Source organism: Bos grunniens, chromosome 19 (genome assembly GCF_055505025.1).
Source record: "Bos grunniens cultivar Pamir isolate PY7600 chromosome 19, Bosgru_T2T1.0, whole genome shotgun sequence".
Classification (NCBI taxonomy): domain Eukaryota; kingdom Metazoa; phylum Chordata; class Mammalia; order Artiodactyla; family Bovidae; genus Bos; species Bos grunniens.
Genome location: NC_141183.1, coordinates 50,558,660 through 50,578,704, shown reverse-complemented (window position 1 = coordinate 50,578,704; position 20,045 = coordinate 50,558,660). Strand labels below are relative to the sequence as shown.

Sequence of the window (20,045 nt, the reverse complement as noted above, 5' to 3'; positions counted from 1 at the left end):
AGCCCAGTTGTGTATGTACAAGGGAAAATTTAGTATTATTCAAGCCAGTGAAACACAGGAAAGACACAGTAATATACTTGATCTTTACATTTGTCTGTACTAGTTAGGTAAAAATGAAATGGTTGGAAATGAGGGTTCTGTTTCAAACATTTTAACCTTGTTCTTTATTGACTTTTTAAAAAGGATTCGAGAATTAGGTATTATTCATTAAATTTTATTTATTTATTTATGGCTATGCTGGGTCTTCATTGCTGCATGGGCTTTTCTCTAGTTGTGGCCAGCTGGGGCTACTTTTTGTTGTAGTGTGCAAGCTTCTTATTGCGGTGGCTTCTCTTGCTTACGGAGCACACACCGTAGGGTGCGTGGTCCTTAGCGTTACGGCTCCCAGGCTCTAGAGCATGGGGTCAGTAGTTGTGGCATGCAGGCTTCGTTGCCCTGAGGCTTGATCCTTCTGGATCAGGGATTGAACCCGTGTCTCCTGCATTGGAAGCCGGATTCTTTATCACAGGGAAGCCCCTATTAAATTTTATAAACATATATATTTTAAAGGTCAGCTGGTGGATTTTAAGATACAGGTGTGCACTCAGTCCTCTGCTTTAATTATTAAAACAATAAAGTACAGCTGATCAGAATAAAAATGATTTACTTATACAGAGTCAGAATTTAGGATTTCACCTATGAACTGGAGAGACATTGATTTGGTAAATTGAATAACTTTGATTTTAAAATAGTATAGGTAATTGTCTCAGTTGTTTTTTGTTTAATGGTGGCAATTAATATGTAGTGAAATGATGTATATATGGATCAAGCAAGTGAAAATGTAAATCAAAGTATTAGTTGTTTAAATGGTAGATTGGAGTGACTTGCAGTGTTCTAGTGAGTTACATGGTTTATTTTGTACCTTTTTTTATGACTTGATGAGTTAAATTTATTTGTGTTTTAAACCATGTAGTGACTCCAGAGAACATGTGAGTTAATTGTACTGTTCTTTTTTCAGTTTTTATGGGCCAGGATTTCTAATACCAGGATTGTTGAGACTAGTAACCAATTTTATTTTGTATTGTTGGCAAAGTTAATATATGACAGTGCTCAGAACCATGGCTAGTATACATAAAGCTACGTTAAATGTCTTTATTATTACTACCATCAGTCTTTGGGGATAAGACACCAAAAACTGGTGACAAGTTGGTTAGCCTAAAAATTGGGTAATTGATCCTAAAACCATGAGCTATGGACATGCAGTCTATATGTATGGAAGAAGAAACTTCCAACATAGTAAAAGCTATTGAGGTGGAAGCATGAGCATATCTCTGAACTTGATATAATAAATATAGAATTGGAAACAAGGAACACTAGCTCTTTCCCTGGTAATAAGTGGTATATGTGTGTTACAATACATTTGGGAAAGTCATCTATCTTTTCACCTAGAGATAGCCACATCTGTAGGAAAATATACACATGAAAATTTGAATCATATTGTACATGCAGTTTTTGGTTCTGTGAAATAAACGCAAGTCCTCTGGATTGTTGAATAGGTGTTTGCATCCATCCTTAGTATCTACTTGCCTTTCTAGCACACATATCCAGTAGTCCCCTCTTCACAAATCAAGAAAAGGTCATATATCTGTTGTTTATACTGGCCTTGATTGTTTCGTCCTCTGTTTACTGTTAGAACAAGCATGTGTTTAGGTTCTCATTTCTGATGTGGAGGGAAAGAGTGGTCACTTGGTTAAAGAAGCAGGTCTTTGTGACGCTGGTTGGTGAAGGGAGGAGTCTTTTTAAGATCCCGTTCAGCTGAGTGGGTTTTTTAGCTTTTTAGTTTTTGCCTCAAATGGTGTCTTGGTCTTGACTTCACTCTTTGAGCGTGTAGGAGTTTGTGGCCCTTGTCACCTGGAAATAGAAGTTTGTCCTCGCGTAGTATGTTTGATACACTTAACAATGCTTTAGTTAAGATATAAATGTGTTACTTTATTCCATTGTTTTGAAGGCATACTTTTTTCATATTCAACATCTCTAAAATTGGGATACTTCTTTCATTTGGTGACATCTTCCAGTTACAATGGTTCTTTCCTAGTGGTACATAACCTAGTGGTGTCTAGTGGTGCGTAAGGTACTCCTTAAAATTAGTGTGTCACACATCAGTGAAATGTGGTGATTAGTGATTCCCGTTGTCTGACATCCCGAAACAGCCTTAAGCTTTATGTGTCTCTCATCCTCTGCAATGAATTTTGAGAACTGAATAAATATTTCAGTGTATTTTTTTCTGTTCATGATTAGAGCCAGCATTCGCTATGTGTTGGGTATTATTCTGAGTGTGTATCTGTGTGTGTGTGTATATGTGAAGTGAAGTCATTACATATATAGTCGTATATGTCTATATAGTTATTTACGTGATAAGATTTACTGTATTTTGGAGCTGTGAGGACTAACTGAAAATGTCAGGATTCTTAATGTAAGATATCAGGTTATTTCACTTACTAAGTGCTTTCATTAGCTACTACAACACACATTTTTAAATATAAGTTTTAAATATAAGTCACAACCCGTTCTATAAGAGATACTAAAAGTTACTGCTTAATCTCATTTTACAAATAAGGAAGCTGAAAATCAGACTTGTTAAGTAACTTGCCCAGAATTATGACATAAATTGTAAATTATAATAGAAGTGCATTTGAATTCAGGTCTGCCTGAATTCAGTGCCCTTGCTTCTAATGACTATACCATTTCTGGCTTTAGAAACTGTAATTTGGATTTTTTTTTTTTTTTTAACTTTTTGATGGAGGTGGGAGGGAGCAAATCTGGCTTTAGGGGAGTCTATTTTTGTCCTAGGATATTATAAAATAGTCTGTATCAATGCTTTCAAAGAAGGCAAAATAATTGATTTATATTCTTTTATATATTAAGATGGTGATGGAATTTCCTGACAATGTGTTAAATCTTGATGGGCATCAAAATAATGGTACACAGCTGAAGCAGTTCATTCAGGTAAGTTTTAAAAATTAATGTTGTAAATGGCTTGTGTGTGCATGAACATGTGTGTGTATGTGTGTGTTTTAAGGAGTCAGAGATGTGAGCAGTCATTTTATCTTACCTAGGGCTCTCTAGGTCGTAAGGTTCAGTGTGGTTGTTTTCTTTTACTGTTGCTCCAGTTACATTTACATCCCTGTGATGCGAAAGCTTTGGTGGTGGTTGGTGTGTTACCATTTTACATGTCCGTAAGGCATTAGTTTCACTGGTTTAATTTTAAATTTAATTTCCCTGTTTTTAAAGGATAGGACAGACAACTTTTCTTTGAGAACTTTGTTATTTTCTGTAATTGTTTTCTTTGGTTTAAAAAAAAAACTTTGTATTGTGAATTTTCTGATTTTTATTTAATTCTTTTTTAAATTTTATTTTATTTTTTTATGGAAGTATAGTTGATATACAATGTCATGCTAATTTTTGCTGTACAGCAGAGTGACTAGTTGTACACATGTATGCATTCTTTACATTCTTTTCCTTTGTGGTTTATCCCAGAAGATTGGCTATAGTTCCCTGTGCTGTACAGTAGGATCTTGTTGTTTATGCATTTTAAATGTAATAGTTTGCGGGACTTCCCTGGATGTCCAGTGGTTAAGACTTTACTTTCTAATACAAAGGGTGTGGTGTGAGTTCTGTCTCTGATGAGCTGAGATCCTGCATGCCTCATGGCCAAAAAACCAGAATATAAAAAACAGAAGCAATATTGTAACAAATGCAATAAAGACTTTTAAAAAAATGTAATAGTTTGTGGCTACTAATTCCAAACTCCTAGTCCTATTTAATTTTTAAACAGTGTGATACTTTGTAAATATACTATATATGATCAGTATAAAGGAAGATAAATGGCTAATTTATTTCAAAATTGTTTCAACTTTTGGAGAAAACTGAATTAAAGGTTAGTGGTAAATATGATAATATCCTTCTTGGGAGTTACCTTTCTCACCTTTATTTATTTATTTATTTATTTTGGTAAACTGGATTATTGGCAAAGAAGGCAGTGGCACCCCACTCCAGTACTCTTGCCTGGAAAATCCCATGGACGGAGGAGCCTGGTAGGCTGCAGTCCATGGGGTCGCTAAGAGTCAGATCCGACTGAGTGACTTCACTTTCACTTTTCACTTTCATGCATTGGAGAAGGAAATGGCAACCCACTCCTGTGTTCTTGCATGGAGAATCCCAGGGACGGGGGAGCCTAGTGGGCTGCTGTCTATGGGGTCACACAGAGTCGGACACGACTGAGGTGACTTAGCAGCAGCACACTACATTACTTGTAGTATAACTATAGCTCCAGCCAAGTAGAAGTTACTTCCTGGAGTTTTTGTCTATTTCCCTACATTCATATGCACCAGCATTTTACTCATTGCTGCTGCTGCTGCTGCTAAGTCGCTTCAGTCGTGTCCGACTCTGTGCGACCCCATAGATGGCAGCCTACCAGGCTCCGCTGTCCATGGGATTTTTCAGGCAAGAACACTGGAGTGGGTTGCCATTGCCTTCTCCAGTGCATGAAGATGAAAAGTGAAAGTGAAGTCACTCAGTCGTATCCGACTCTTAGCGACCCCATGGACTGCAGCCTACCAGGCTCCTCCGTCCATGGGATTTTCCAGGCAAGAGTACTGGAGTGGGGTGCCATCGCCTTCTCCGACTCACTCACTGCAGGCTCCTCCATAGGTGAGATGGGCCTTGTTCTCTCCCACTGATCCGTAACACACCTGCTCACGCCTCCAGGTTGAGAACTGCTGCCCTACATGATCACCATCCTAACTTGACTCATGCAGCTAAACATAGTGTGTTGTTAAAGGTTGACAAGGAGACATAGTAAAGCTACATTGTTTTTATTCTTTTTTCTTTTAAAGCTTTTTGTTTTAAGTGAGAGTACTACTCTTAATACTCACATTGAACAAGCACTGGATTTCCAGATGCAGGGTTTCTTTTGGCTGTGCTGGTCACCTACTGCACAGCCCTGGCATCCCAAGCAGCGTTTGTTTATTTTAGCTGTGCCGTGCAGCATGCGGGATCTTAGTTCCCCAGCTCAGGACTGAACCTGTGCCCCCTGCACTGGGAGCTCAGGGTCTTAGCCATTAGACCACCAGGGAAAGTCCGTAAGCAGAGTTTTTCATACTTGAGATTCTAAAACTGGGCTCCGGGGAGGGCAGTGTAAGGGTTGTGGAATAAACTCAGTGCAGCATGGGTAAGGCTGACCCATCTTGCCTTTCTGACTCAGTTGCAGGTAGATGGCAGGCCCTGCCCGGGTTGTACTTACTGCACAAGGACAAGGAATCAGAAGGAGTAGTGAAAGTCATTTTATGTCTTCCTTATGAACTCTTCTTTATCTTTCTTTCCCTTTTTTCTCAGCGACATAGTATGCTTAAGCAACAAGATCTAAGTATTGCCATGGTGGTGACATCACGTGAAGTCTTGAGCGCACTTTCTCAGCTTGTGCCATGTGTGGGTTGTCGTCGCAGTGTGGAACGCCTCTTTTCCCAGCTTGTGGAGTCTGGAAATCCTGCCCTTGAACCCCTGACAGTGGGGCCCAAGGGAGTCCTGTCTGTAACTCGAAGCTGCATGACTGATGCAAAGAAGCTTTATACATTATTTTACGTACATGGGTGAGTATAATCAATTAGGAAACAATGGGTTTGCTTAAGTTTTTAAACTCAGTGACAGTGGGTAGCTTTTTTCTAACTTTGGGGCAAAGCTTAAGTTCAGATTTACCACAAGTAACTTCTGTGTGCCAATGACTGTAAAGTTTCTTTTCTTGAGGGAGAGACAGGCAGTAAACAAATATATACTTTGTGAAGAAAGTTGTTATGAAGACAAACCAGTAAGGGAGATAGAGAATGAGTGGGTAGAACTCACGTGGAGAGTGGTCAGGGAAGACCTCTCTAATAAAATGACATTGCATATAGGCTAGAATAGAGTGAGGGAGTGAGCCATGTAGTTATTTGGGTGAAGCAGAGAAAGGGCAGCAGGGTAAAGGTTCAGAGATTGGAGTTTCCCCGGCGTGTTTGAAGAATAGCAAGGAAGCCATTGTGACTGGGGGCAGATGAATGAAGGAAACAGTAATAAAAGATGAGGTCAGAGGAGCACCGAGAGGCCTAATTATGTGGTGCTATGCTGAGGTCTTTTATCTTAACTCTGAGACGGGAAGATTTGGGAAGGTTTTGAGCAGAGGAGTACGTGGTCTACCTTGGAGTTATGCTTCCTTTTACCTCTGTGTTACGAGTAAGTGGAAAGCAGAGAAACAAGCTGTTCAATAGTCCATGCAAGAAAGAATAGTGACCAGTATAGTGGCCACAGAGATAATGGGAAATGGCTGGATCCAGTAGTTGCAGTGCCTGGACTAAGTTGCCCCGAGGCATGTGGGATTTTAGTTCCCCAACCAGGGATGGAACCTGAGTCCCCTGCACTGAAAGGCAGATTCTTAATCACTAGACCACCTTGGAAGCCCTAGGAGGAGCAATTTCGCAGAGCTGACTTTTGGACATGTTAATTTGAGGTAGCAATTGGGAGTGCAGGTAGAGTTCAGAGAGTTCTGGCCTAGGGATATAAATTTGTGTCATCAGCATATGCATATATATATACACATACATATGTATATACACATACACACACGCACATGTATCCACACACCCACCTATAAGGTGAAATGTGATCACCAAAGGGTAAGTGGTATGAATAGGAAAAGAGAAGCTGTCTGAAGGTGGTGGTAGAGATTATGGATTTTTATTCTGCCTAAGAAAAGAAGCTTTGAAGGATTTCTAAATAGAGATAGAAGAATATGATTTTTGTGTTGGAAAGATGACTCCAGCTGCTAAGTGAAACGTAGAATGTAAAGGCAAAGGGTAGACGGCAAGGAGACCATTTGGGAGGCCAACTGTTGGAATTGACTAAGCTAGAGAGGCAAGTTGGACAAGGGTCGTAACAGTGGCGGTGATGAGAAATGATCTAATTCTGGATATATTTAAGAGTTGACAACCTATGCTTATTGGTTGGATTCAGGGTTTGGATGTTTAGCATTATGTATTTCTATATTTGCATAAAATTTCTGTTGAAGGCTCTTCATCAAGGATAATGTATGTTTATTTATTTTTTAAAAACTTATTAGCTATATGAGCTAGGACTTTTAACAATTATTTTTATTTTGACTGTGCTGGGTCTTCGTTACTACTTGAGCTTTATGCTAGTTGCAGAGAGTGGGGCTCTTCTCTAGTTGTGGTGCGCGGGCTTCCCATTGCAGTGGTTTCTCTTACAGAGCACGGGCTCTTCGGCTTGTGAGCTTTCATAGTTGCTGCTCCCGGTTTCTAGAGCATAGGCTTAATAGTTGTGGCTCATGGGCTTAGTTGCTCCATGGCATGTGGGATCTTGGCAGAACAGGGATTGAACCCATGTCTCCTGCATTGGCACTCAGATTCTTTACCATTGAGCCACCAGGGAATCCCCTGTTTATTTTATTTTTAATTAACCTCCCCCGCCTCTTTTTTTTTTTTGGCCATACTGCACAGCTTGTGGGATTTTAGATCCCTGAGCAGCGATTGAACCTGGGCTCTTGGTAGTGAGCGCTCAGAGTCCTAACCACTGGACCACCAGGGAATTGTCAAGGATAGTGTAAGTTTGGATAAGGGAGTATGGCTGAGTGTCAGGTAGCAATAAGTCATAAAATATTGGAGTGCCAGGCACACTGCTATATACAATGCAGACGTAGGGATGAATGAGATGGATGCAGACTAAGGGAAAGAGTATGTTGAATAGAGCAGGCCTCCTTCAACATTCTGATAGTCTGGGAATGGAATAGGAATATTGTATAGACCCTTGGGTTAGAGTTCATTTGAAGAGAATTTTTCAAAGTGATACGTCTGTAATACTTTAAATATACTTCTCATTAAAGAGCATAAAGATTTTGAAAATTCTCAAGAAAAATTAATGTTAATCAGACCTTTAATGGTTTATTTATTTTTTATTATTTGTTTATTTATTAGGTCCAAACTAAATGACATGATAGATGCTATTCCAAAAAGTAAAAAGAACAAGAGATGTCAGTTGCACTCCTTAGACACGCACAAACCAAAACCTTTGGGGTAAGTAAAATTGATTATCAAGATACTTTGTTAGTGTTAAGATTATAAATGTTGATCCTATTTGGTAAAAAGAGAAGAAACAATGCTAGTTTTATTTCATTAATTGTTTACACTGTAAAATAGAACACCATATAATTGGTCAAAATAAATATGTCTCCTAGTTCTTTTTGCATTGGGTCTATATAGGGTCTCAGTATAAGTTTGACTTCTAAAAATTTTTTTCCCTTGTATTAAATGTGTTTCAGGGAAAGGAGGTTGAGATCTTTGGTTAATTTATGTAGCCAGTATTAATTTTTTAAAGTAGTGGTGTCATTTTTTAACCTAATAGTTGTATAAATTATTTTTCTTGTCTTTCTTGTCTTTAGGTCTCCCTAATAATTTATCAAGGATTTACCAAAAAACCCTTGAGTTAGTTAAAGCAATGTGAATTTATGTAACTAATTTGCAGTTTTCTTCTTGGTTAGATGCTACAGTGCCCAAGGCTGCCCCCTTCTCCCAGCTCAGTGTCAAGTTTCCCCTTGAAAATTGCTTGGGGTTGGGGGTGGGTGGTAAGGAGAAGTCATGGAATTTGAAGGGAGTTTCTAAGAAGTAACTTTTGGGGAGAATGGGATGATATAAAACTGTGCTCCTGAATTAATTTTAGAAGTTAGTTTTTTGAACATCTCGTTAGTATTGTTGACATTTTCCTCCCTGGTAAAAAGATCTGGATGACCAGGTGGTGGTATGTTAATCTCTTTTTTGCCCCCATACTCAGGAACAAAAAAATTTTTTTAAACTTTCATCATGAAGACTGTCAAACACATAGAAAAGTAGAGAGACTATACAAGGACCCTGTTGCCCCCAAATACCTTTACCCAGACTCACTTGTTACCAGGATTTGCCACATTTATTTCATTTGTTTGCCTTTTCCTTTGCTGAAGTATTTTAAAGCAAATTCCAGACATCATGTTATTTTACTACTACATTCATCTCTAAATACAGTGACATTTTCTTTCATGACAGTGCCATTATAACACCTAACAAAAACTTAACTACAATAATGTAATACCCAGTTGATATTCACGTTTCACCGACTCTCTCTGAAAGTGTCTTCTTACATTGATTTGTTAGAATCAAGATTTACATAAGAATCACACATGATTTCTAAATGTGAGAACTCTAAACGCAGTAAAGCTCTGTACAACCTCAAATGGTTATCTAAGGATAATTATTTCACATACCTGATTTACCAGTATCTTTAAAGAATTCCTGACTCTCTGAGTGCAGAATTTAGTCTGATTTTCATTGGACAGTAACCTTTATCTGAATAACCTGTTGACTAAAACCACAGAATAGTCTGATACAATACAAAGCCTGCCTTCTGTTTCTTGATTATGAATGTTTGTCACTGAGGAACTGAAAAGCAAGAGCTACCCCACATGGTAAACATCTGTGCCCACTGCTACCTTCCTGCAAAGACCAGTCGTTCCATTTTTGCTCTGGATTCCATTGCTCTCTTGTTCTTGACTTTGCTTCATCGATTACTTTCATTAAATTGACATATAGCTGTGTCTGCCTATGTTTTAGCTTAGAAATAAAAAACATAACCTCCACAGGCTTCACATCCAATGTCAGCTCTAGCCCCACCACGTAGGAAGCCAGATGTTTTGGAAGGTTGTTTGCCGAATTACGCAATCAGTGTGAGTGGAGTTAGTTGATCTTAAGCAACACCTCCTAAGGTAGTTTCAGTTATTCCCCGTGCCACGTGGATAGCTGGTCAGAGTATAGTCTGCTTAGCCAAGACTTCTCCTCCTCCACTGTGGATGGTCACCGCCATTCTGTGCTACTATGACTTTTTGTATTTTTCCTCTGTTGTTCCCCCCTTTCATTTTCTTCAGGGGAAGGTATAATACAGTTAATTAGGTTTTAGCCTAACCAATAGTAACAGTCCAGTTCAGTCTTTCTTAGAGTATTCTCATATTCATACAAGCAAACCTAGGTTATTGTCTGGGAGTAAGTGTGTGGTCTGAAAGAAAGGTCTAGGCCCAGGTTGTAGGCCTGTAGCTGATGGGTGGTGTACCGCTGACTCTTGAACAGCACAGGGGTTAGGAGCACAGATCCTCCACACAGTGGAAAATTTGAGTGTAACTGCTAGTTGGCAACTTCATATATTATACATGGTTCCTTCATGTCCTCATATTCAGTAACTGCAGATTGTGTAGTGCGGTGGTATTTACTATTGAAAAAAATCCACGTGTAAGTTGACCTGCGCAAGTCAGCCTCGTGTTGTTCAGTGGTCAGCCGTATAAGATCACCTACAGGAAGAGTAGGGTAACAGAAAGGAATGCTGAGGACTTCAGTTTAATGGTAAGAAAGAATAAGTCTAAAGAAACTTGAGAGAGTGGCTGGAGAGGCAGGAGGAAACCACGGGAAAAGAGTGTTTTGGGGGGCAGGGAGTTGGACAGCTGTGTTGAAGGTTGCTGAGTTATCAAGGACCTCAGAGTCCATTGGATATAGCAACACCAAGATAATTGGTGATCTTGATGAGCGGATCTGTGGTTGAATGCATCAGAATCCAGATCAGAATGTGTAGAAAAATGCATGCATTGCAGGGTCTTAATGGACTAAGCTGTCAGTGGAAAGTATGGAAGTAGAACAAAGAAGTGAAAAGACTCCCTTTTTCAGAAAGCTTGATCTTGACAGGAAGAAGAAGTATAAAGACATTTGGTTTGGAGAGATTATGGATAAAATCTTGATTTGAGTTATAGAATTTCAAGTTGTTTTAGAATAATGCTTTCACATTCTGATGGTATAATAGTCATTCCCCAGCCCTTTTCATCAAAACTGAGAATTTGAGAGTTATGTGGATCACTGAAGCATAATTAGAAAATTTGAAATTTGGGAGATGAGAGTAGAAGGATGTAACATGCAAGGCAGAGCAGGAGTTGAGGTGTTTGCTTCAAAAACAAGAACCATTCACCCTTTCTTAAGCCCTTGTGAGATGAGACTAGGGAGCTGAATTGTATGTCTGATCTTATATGGTGGGCAGGGGGTTGAGAAATACCTATTTAGCTATAGAAAGTAGGTTAAGTAAAGATTCAGAAGTGTTTCCATCTCAAGCATCCCAGGTAATGAATTTCTAGGACTAGTGAGACCTGCAGAAGAACAGGCAGGAGCCAGTTGTTCAGAATCATGAAAAATCAAGAAGACTATCATTGAATGGAAAATAGAAACACATTTCTCTTGGAATGCACATCTGCAACAAAGCAAAATGCGTGACCAGCGCCACATTGAAACCTGTGGGGGAGGGAGAGTCTGGGAAGTTTTTAGTAAGTTTTTAAAAAATTATTTGTGTAGTACTACTAATTTAGGCTGTGTTAAGTGTTCATCTTAGTATGCTATCTTTATTTTCAAAAATGTAAAATTTTATTTAATTAGATTAATTTGTGACTTTCCCAGCTACTTGTAAATATGAAGGTAGATAAGAATTTTGTTGCCATGGGCTAGCTATAAAATCACATTAAGTAGATCAACACTTGTTAGCATTTTCAATTTGTGGAAAGTTGATCCGTGTATAGAAGTGAAAATATTTTGCAATTTTTTCAGCCCTTTTGACTTTAACATTTCAAGTAGATATGCTCATAAAATGCTTACTATATTAAACAGTTACTATCTTGATAAATGTAAATGTTAAATTATTATCAAGTAAACGTAATAGTTGAGCACACGTTTTTGTGTAAAGATATGAGCTCCTGTATAAATAACATTTTAATATGGTTAAAGTAAATATGTAATTATATACAAATTTGCAAACTTACCCTACTAATATATCTTAATGTATTAAAGAGTTCATGATCTTAATTTAGACTATAGAAATTATTCCTTCAGATCATCTCAGTGTCACTAAGCTTTGTACTGTACTATACTACAGTGAAGGGAGCAGTAGCAGTGTCAGTTCAGAGAAGTTAAGTACAGATAAGAGGAGTAGTGAAGACCACAGGAAGGACAGCAAGTGTAGGATCATTTTCCATTATGGACCTTTCCAGGGAACAGCCAGGTAAAATCAAGCACTCCTTTACTCCGCTTTTTAAAATGTTTTTCCATTATATATTCCTCCATCTCACTAAGATTTATTTCTTTCTGCAGAGGTTGTTGGATGGATGTATGGGAACTCATGTCCCAAGAATGCAGGGATGAAGTAGTTTTAATCGACTCTAGTTGTCTTTTAGAAACGCTAGAAACGTATCTGCGAAAACACAGGTAAGTCCAAAGGTCATGATGATGTAGTGGGAAGATGCTTTAGGTGTCAGTCACCTTCTTCCTGTAATAGTACTCTGCTGCTGCTGCTAAGTCGCTTCAGTCGTGTCGACTCTGTGCGACCCCATAGACGGCAGTCCACCAGGCCCCCCTATCCCTAGGATTCTCCAGGCAAGAACACTGGAGTGGGTTGCCATTTCCCTCTCCAATGCGTGAAAGTGAAAAGTCAAAGTGAAGTCGCTCAGTCGTGTCCGACTCTTAGCGACCCCGTGGACTGCAGCCTACCAGTCTCCTCCGTCCATGGGATTTTCCAGGCAGGAGTACTGGAGTGGGGTGCCATAGTACTCCAGCCCTCCTGTTAATACCTGCCACCAGGCGGAGCTTAGTGCTAGGGCAGGAAGTTCCTTTATGGCACGATGCTCAGTGTTGACCTTCTTGTGTTTTACCTGTTGGTTCCAGGCCAGCCTTTCAAGGAACACAGAGTGACTGTGAATTGAATAAAGTGTACTTAATCACTGTGGAAATTCTTATATTCCTTGTTTTTGATGGACGTGTTTCATGGTATCATTTTCAAAATTAAAGTTAAAGTAGCAGCTTTTACTTAGTAATATTTTCAATTATTTTTTCTTTGTCAAGAGCTAAAAATAGAGTTGGAAATCATGTGCTTCGTGTATTATAAAAGTAACTTCAGATTTTTCTTTTTAGAATACTACTTTACAAAGAATTTTCCAAGTGTCATTAACATTTGCAAATTCATAGGGAGGGAGAGTACAGTAGGAAAGGAAACCCATAAAGGAGGCATCTAGAGGTGGCGTTGTGCTGTTTGTCACGTGTTGGGTTTGTGGTTATGTGTCTTATGTCTTTGGGACAGATATACACAATTACTTTGGGGACGCTTCTAGAAAACACACGTAAATTATAAAAACTGGCATTATCAAGGTTGGTGTTCATATGGCAATGAGCTAATGACTTAATCTGCATACTAAGTTTATTAAGTGTTTTTCTTTTTTCAATTACAACTTTCTTGTTTTTTGCCTTATTGGTTGATTGTACCAAAAAGAATAGAGAATGTCAGTTATTTGGAGTTTGGGAAGTAAATGTAAAACAAATGAATGTGTAGGTCCGTCATAGATACCTTTCTTTTTCAATATATATTTCCTTGTATTCAGTATGAATTGGCCCATCCAAAAGAGCTTTTTTGGGTGATAAATTAGTAGTTACTAGAGCTAACATTTTGAAATTTCCTATATTGGTTGCAGATATTTCCTGTGTTTGGGGGGCAGTATTTTATAGGAAAGGTGGAGTCCGTTTTATAAATATATTAAGGATTCAGGGGAAGAAGTACAATTAGGAGCAGTTAAGGAAGATTGCAGTGAATCTGGGTTCTACTGATTATAACTTTGTACAGATTACTTTTCTGTGCTTCCGTGTTTTTCTGTTTTAAGAAAAAATAGTATTCCTATAGAACTTATTATAAGATTAAATTTGTTAGGATTGATGATACATAATAAGACTTACTTAGAACAGTATCTGGCACATAGTAAGCACATCAGGGAATATGCGTCTGCCAGATTTGCAAGTCCTTGTTATTCCTGTGTAACTAGTTCTTATTTTAGGTACAGTTTGAGTTTTTGAGGTACAGTCAGTTGAAAATGATTTCTAAAGGTCTGAATAGTGGATGTTCTTGGCACATCTATTTTTATTTAATAGATTTTTCTGAGCAGTGTATAATAAAGATTTTATAACACTATTTAAATTATAATAGTGCATTATTAGAAATTAGGTGTTAGAAACTCTGAAACCTCTGTCTTAAGAAACTTTTTTTTTTTAATTTGTGTGCAAGGTTACTTTTGAAAACAGGAAAAATCACTTTCATTCTTACAGCTTCTGTATAAAATTTTAAATGACTGTTTGCTTATGTTTATGCTACTTAACGATCATGTACAGTCAAACATATTAAACTGATGATTTAAAGCAGTAAGATATAGGGAAAATATTTCAAGCTTTATTATTGGTACTATATGATATTTAACCATTTATTTACTAAAAAAATGTAGACTTACCATTTATAGCCTCAAAATGTGGAAGTAATTTTATTTCTGTGTCTAAGACCATTTCTCCCACCAAGGGGAAGACTTTTTAAAAATTGTGATAAAAAATACATAACATGCGTTTACTTCTTAACAGTTTTTAAGTGTATAGCACACTACTGTCAACTATTTACTAGCTATTGTGCACTGGATCTCTAGAACTTTTTCATCTTGTGTGACTGAAGCTAAACCCACCTATTGACTAAAAACTCCTCGTTTCCGTCTCCCTGCACCTCCTGCCAGCCACCGTTCTGTTTTCTGTTTGAGTTCAGTTACTTCATATAACTCATATAGGTGGAATCATGCCATATTTGTCTTTTGTGTTTAGCTTGTTTCACTTAGCATAATGTCCTCAAGGTTTATCCATGTTTTAACACATGACAGAATTATCTCTTTTTAAGGATGAATAATGTCCCATTGTATGTATACACTGTGTCCATCTATCAGTGGACATTTAGGTTGTTCTCACATATTGGCTTTTGTGAAAAATGCTGTAGTGAACATGGATGTGTGCCAAAAGCTCTTGGAGATTCCGTTTTTAATTCTTTTGTATGTGTTCCCAGAATTGGGATTGCTGGATTATATGGTAATTCTATTCTTAATTTTTTAAGGAAATGCTATACTATTTGCCATGCTGGCAGCCACTTTATAATCTTGTCAACAGTGTGCAAGGAAGGGTTCCAGTATTTCCAGATCCTTGACAACACTTGTTATTTTCTAATTTAAAAAAAAAAAAATATATATATATATTTGGTTGTGCTGGGTCTTAGTTGATGCACTTGGGGTCTTCAGTCTTCATTGCGGCATTAGGGCTCTTTAGTTGGAGCCTGTGAACTCTAGTTGTGGTGTGTGAAATCTGGTTCCCAGACCAGGGATTGAACCTGGGCTCCCTGCATTGGGAGTGCAGTCTTAGCTGCCGAGCCACCAGGGAAGTCTCTCTTTTCTAATTTTTGATAGTGGCCATACAGTGGGCTTGAGGTGATCTCATGTGGTTTTGATTAGCATCTCCCTGATGATTAGTGATGTTGAGCATTTTATCATGTACTTACTAGCCTCTCTTTGAAGTGTCTGTTCATGTCCTTTGTCCACTTTTTAATCCTACTTTTTTTTTGTCTGTTATTGAATTGTGAGAGTGCCGTGTTCTATACATTAACCCCTTGTCCAGTGTGTGGTCTGTAAATACTTTCTCTGTTCCATAGGTTGGCCTTCACTCTGTTGTTTCCTTTACTGCACAGAAGTTTTTAGGTTTGATGCAGTCTCATTTGTCTTTTTTATTTTGTTCCTTGTGCTTTTGATTCCATATGCGAGAAGTCATCACCTATTCCATTGTTACATGTTCTCTAACAGTTTTACAGTTTCAGGTCTTAATATTTAGGTCTTTAACACATTTTGAATTAATTTTTGTATATTTCTGTGTCTCTTTTTTAACTGTTAGTGAAACAGTGATTTAACTTTACTTGCCAACATGATTGCATCTGTTTACAAAGTGGGCTTAGAGCTTCTGTTTTAACAAATATTCATTTCAAGAAACAGAGTTATCTGCTATTGGGTCAAAAAGATGTGCATAACAAAATAATTGTATGACATTGTAAGGGTAAATGCTATAATGATAAGTGTAAGTCAGAGATAATGGGAATACAGGAAGGTTGAATTTTAGTTATGGAAATTGCAAGAGGCTTTTTTAAGGATGGGTATGATTTAGGCAAATGGAGATGGATGTGGAGGGGAGTGGGGAGGAAGCAGAAGCAAAAAAAGACTTTGTAGTAGGGACGCATCAGTTATGTACAAAGTAATCCATTGTCCATGGAAGCGACCTAAATGTTCATTGACAGGTGAGTGGATTAGGGAAATGATGTGTGTGCCCATGCATGCACACAGTGGAGTACTGCTCAGCCAGAAGAAGGACCAAAATAATGCCATTTGTAGCAGCATGGATGGACCTGGAGATGATCATGTTCTGTGCTTAGTTGCTCAGTTTTGTCTGACTCTCTGTGGCCAGGCTCCTCTGTCCATGGAATTTTCTAGGCAAAAATACTGAAGTGGGTTACCATTTTCCTCCTCCACGGGATCTTCCCGACTTGGTGATCAAACCTGCATCTCTTGTGTCTCCTGCATTAGCAGGTGGATTCTTCACCACAGAGCCACCTGGGAAACCCCAGAGATTATCACATTAAGTGAAGTAAATCACAAAGGCAAATTCCATATGATATCACTTATATGTGGAATCTAAAATATGATACAAATCAACTTACTTACAAAACAGAAACGGACTCACAGACATAGAAAACCAGCTTACAGTTACCAGAGGGGGAAGAAAACAGGGGAGGGATAAATTAGGAGTTTGGGATTAGCAGGTACACACATTGCTATGTATAAAATAGATAAACAACAAGATCCTACTGTATATATAGCACAGGAACTATATTCAATATTCTGTAATAAACCATTATGGAAAAGACTATGGGAAAGAACCTGTGTGTGTGTCTGTGTGTGTATCTGAATCACTGTGGTATACACCAGAAACTAACACAACATCATACATCAGCTATACTTCAATTAAAGAAAAATGAAAGTAGTCCATTTGTATATATTGTATATGTACGGGGGCAGGGCAGTGTAGAGGGACCATGAAGGGAGAGGCGGGTCTTGGGAAAAAGTCTGGAAATAGTAGGTTGGGTAAGAGAAGAAAGCACCGGAGGCCTTAACAAGTTTGAACTTTATTTGTAGATGGTGGGGAGGTTTTTAAGCTGAGAGTGAGGTAATGAGATGTTTTAAAAAATTATTTTGGTATGAGAGCTGCATTAGAGCTAGTAAGAGTGGAAGCAGGGAAATGTATTAGGAAGCATTTTTTTTTTTTTAATTGACTAGGCAATTTAAAACAGAGCAGAGGGAGTTGAAAAGAAGTAACCTTCCTCAGTGTAAGAAAGAGTTGATACCAATTGGCTCCACCCCTAAAAGCAGGAGTTGCAATTAACTAAGGAGTTGGAATTACCTGAGGTTCCATCCTGGGTGACTGTGTAAATGGTGATTTCTTCACACCTATGGAAGATAACATAGGAAGGGGACTGTGTTGCCCTTGGTTTTGGACATCTATGTTGTCCCGCATTTTTCAGCATGGGTCTGGCCTTCAGGCAAGGACAGAGCCTTGAGCGGAGCTGTGGAGTTGATATGTTGACGGGAACCGCTGTGGGAGTAGATAAGCTCACCTGGATAGATAAATTTAAATCATAGAGAGCAAAATTTCCTCATTCCATCACAGCCAATCTTCTCAGAGAGCCAATTACTAATATTGTGAGCCTGACCGAATTCTTCCTTATTTTAGGAATTCAAAAATAGACCAGACTCTTATTTTTTCTTTTCTGATTGAATGATGTTTGGTTTCTAGAAGAAAATATTGTTATCCTTCTACTTCACATGCTCTTCTACACTTTTACCGCATTTAGTTCAGTTCAGTCGCTCAGTCGTGTCCGACTCTTTGCAACCCCATGAATCACAGCACGCCAGGCCTCCCTGTCCATCACCAGCTACCGGAGTTCACTCAGACTCATGTCCATCGAGTCAGTGATGCCATCCAGCCATCTCATCCTCTGTCGTCCCCTTCTCCTCCTGCCCCCAATCCCTCCCAGCATCAGAGTCTTTTCCAATGAGTCAACTCTTCGCATGAGGTGGCCAAAGTAGTGGAGTTTCAGCTTTAGCATCATTCCTTCCAAAGAAATCCCAGGGCTGATCTCCTTCAGAATGGACTGGCTGGATCTCCTTGCAGTCCAAGGGACTCTCAAGAGTCTTCTCCAACACCACAGTTCAAAAGCATTAATTCTTCGGCACTCAGCCTTCTTCACAGTCCAACTCTCTCAGTACACTTAAGTTGAAACCACATTTCTACATATATGTTGTATATATTATTTATGTGTGTGTTGAGAAACATACTTTTTTGTGTGTGTGGAAGAAAGAATTTGACATTTAGGAAATTACCAGTAAACTAAAAATACATGTACCACTTTCCTATTCTTCTTGCCCTCCCCACCCTACATATTAATACTTAGTTGGTGATGTATTTATTAAAATGTCAACATTTGAATCAAGGTGTACTGGTTGAAGGGCTTCCCTTGTAGCTCAGTCAGTAAAGAATCTGCCTGCAGTGCAGGAGACCCAGGTTCAATCCCTGAGTTAGGAAGATCCCCTGGAGAAGGAAATGGCAACCCACTCCAATATCCTTGCCTGGAAAATCTCATGGACCGAGGAGCCTGGTGGGCTGCAGTCCATGGGGTAACAAAGAGTCGGGCACGACTGAGCAACTAACACTTTACTGGTTGAAGATACCAACTATTTTCAGAGACTGAAAGGAGAGGGATCCTAGAGTCATTGGTTGGTAGCCTCTGTTGTTCTATTTCTGACCTGCACAGATAGCTCGTGAAGTGACGATACAAAGTCCTTGGCAACTAATATCTTCTGGGCATGTATTTTATCAACTAACAGATATTTATCTGCTTCATTCTTTTAGGCCCATGTGTTTCTCTAGTTTAAAAATCATTTGCAAGTGGAGAACTAGCTATAGCTGTGTAATCCCTAAATGTGTATTTACCTTATATGTGTATGACTTCAGTGTGTGGAGGCTTTTTTTAATACTCAATATGGGAGGGGAGTGTCATTGTCTAGTAAACTGTTAAATACCTCATGAAATAATTACACAGCCAGTTCTTAATTTTGAAATTTTTCTTTTCAACAGGTTTTGTACTGATTGCAAAAATAAAGTCCTGCGAGCCTATAATATCCTTATCGGTGAACTTGATTGCAGCAAAGAGAAGGGCTACTGTGCTGCACTTTATGAAGGCTTGCGGTGCTGTCCACACGAGCGACACATTCATGTTTGCTGTGAGACAGACTTCATTGCACATCTTCTGGGTCGTGCTGAGCCAGAGTTCGCAGGAGGGTATGAGTATGTAATTTGCTAGAATGGGCTATCTAGCGCTTTGCTTCATTTTATCCTTCTGCCTCAGTACATATGTGTGTAAATTAAAGTGTGCCTGTACAGATTTTGCTTTTTTTTAAATATGCATTTAGTTGAGTAAAAAAAGGGAGAAAGTATTGATCCATTGTCTGCTTATTGTTGCTTGAAGTAGGAATTCCGGCTTTTTTTGGCTTTTATTATTATAGCTTATCATTTTCACTTGAAAATGATTAGAAGGGATTTTTTCCTCCCCTCCATCCATGCATTTCCATGTTTAAATTTTGTTTATAATGATGGTTTTTGCATAGGAAACAAGATCTTTGCAACAGGGGTTTAAGAAATACTTTACTGAATGTAATTCATGAACTGTGGATGTTATTATTAAATTACAGAGGAACCTAAAATTTTATCTCTGGCTTTGTTGTAAAAGTCAGGAAAAATTGTTCACAGAATACATTGAACCCACTCCCCCTCTGTTTTGTGTATTAGCTGTCATTTGAGTGCCTGTTTTCTGCTAGGCATTTAGAATACAAAAACCACTTCTGTCACTGAAGTTGGTGATCATTTCTAGTGAAGACTAGCCTAGAGGGCTTTTGCCCGGAATTGAATCACTTTGGCATTGTCTTTCTCCATTCCCCATCAAAAAGAACAAAAACCAAGTAGGCATTTGGTATA

General features: G+C 38.5%; 1 protein-coding gene across 15 annotated transcripts in view; it reads left to right on the top strand.

Annotated features, from left to right (window-relative positions):
- GGNBP2 (gametogenetin binding protein 2) overlaps positions 1 to 20,045 on the top strand; it is a 33,173-nt gene that overhangs the window by 5,405 nt on the left and 7,723 nt on the right. For 7 of the 15 annotated variants that reach the window (XM_086360463.1, XM_086360460.1, XM_086360457.1 and 4 more), the window contains 5 exons: positions 2,905 to 2,985; positions 5,374 to 5,627; positions 7,998 to 8,096; positions 12,222 to 12,335; positions 19,149 to 19,352. In XM_086360463.1, the coding sequence (XP_086216589.1) occupies positions 2,905 to 2,985; positions 5,374 to 5,627; positions 7,998 to 8,096; positions 12,222 to 12,335; positions 19,149 to 19,352 (752 nt within the window). Of the gene's footprint in view, positions 1 to 2,904; positions 2,986 to 5,373; positions 5,628 to 7,997; positions 8,097 to 12,006; positions 12,133 to 12,221; positions 12,336 to 19,148; positions 19,359 to 20,045 lie in introns of all 15 variants that reach the window. The other 8 variants (XM_086360461.1, XM_086360459.1, XM_086360455.1 and 5 more) reach the window with 2 other exon arrangements.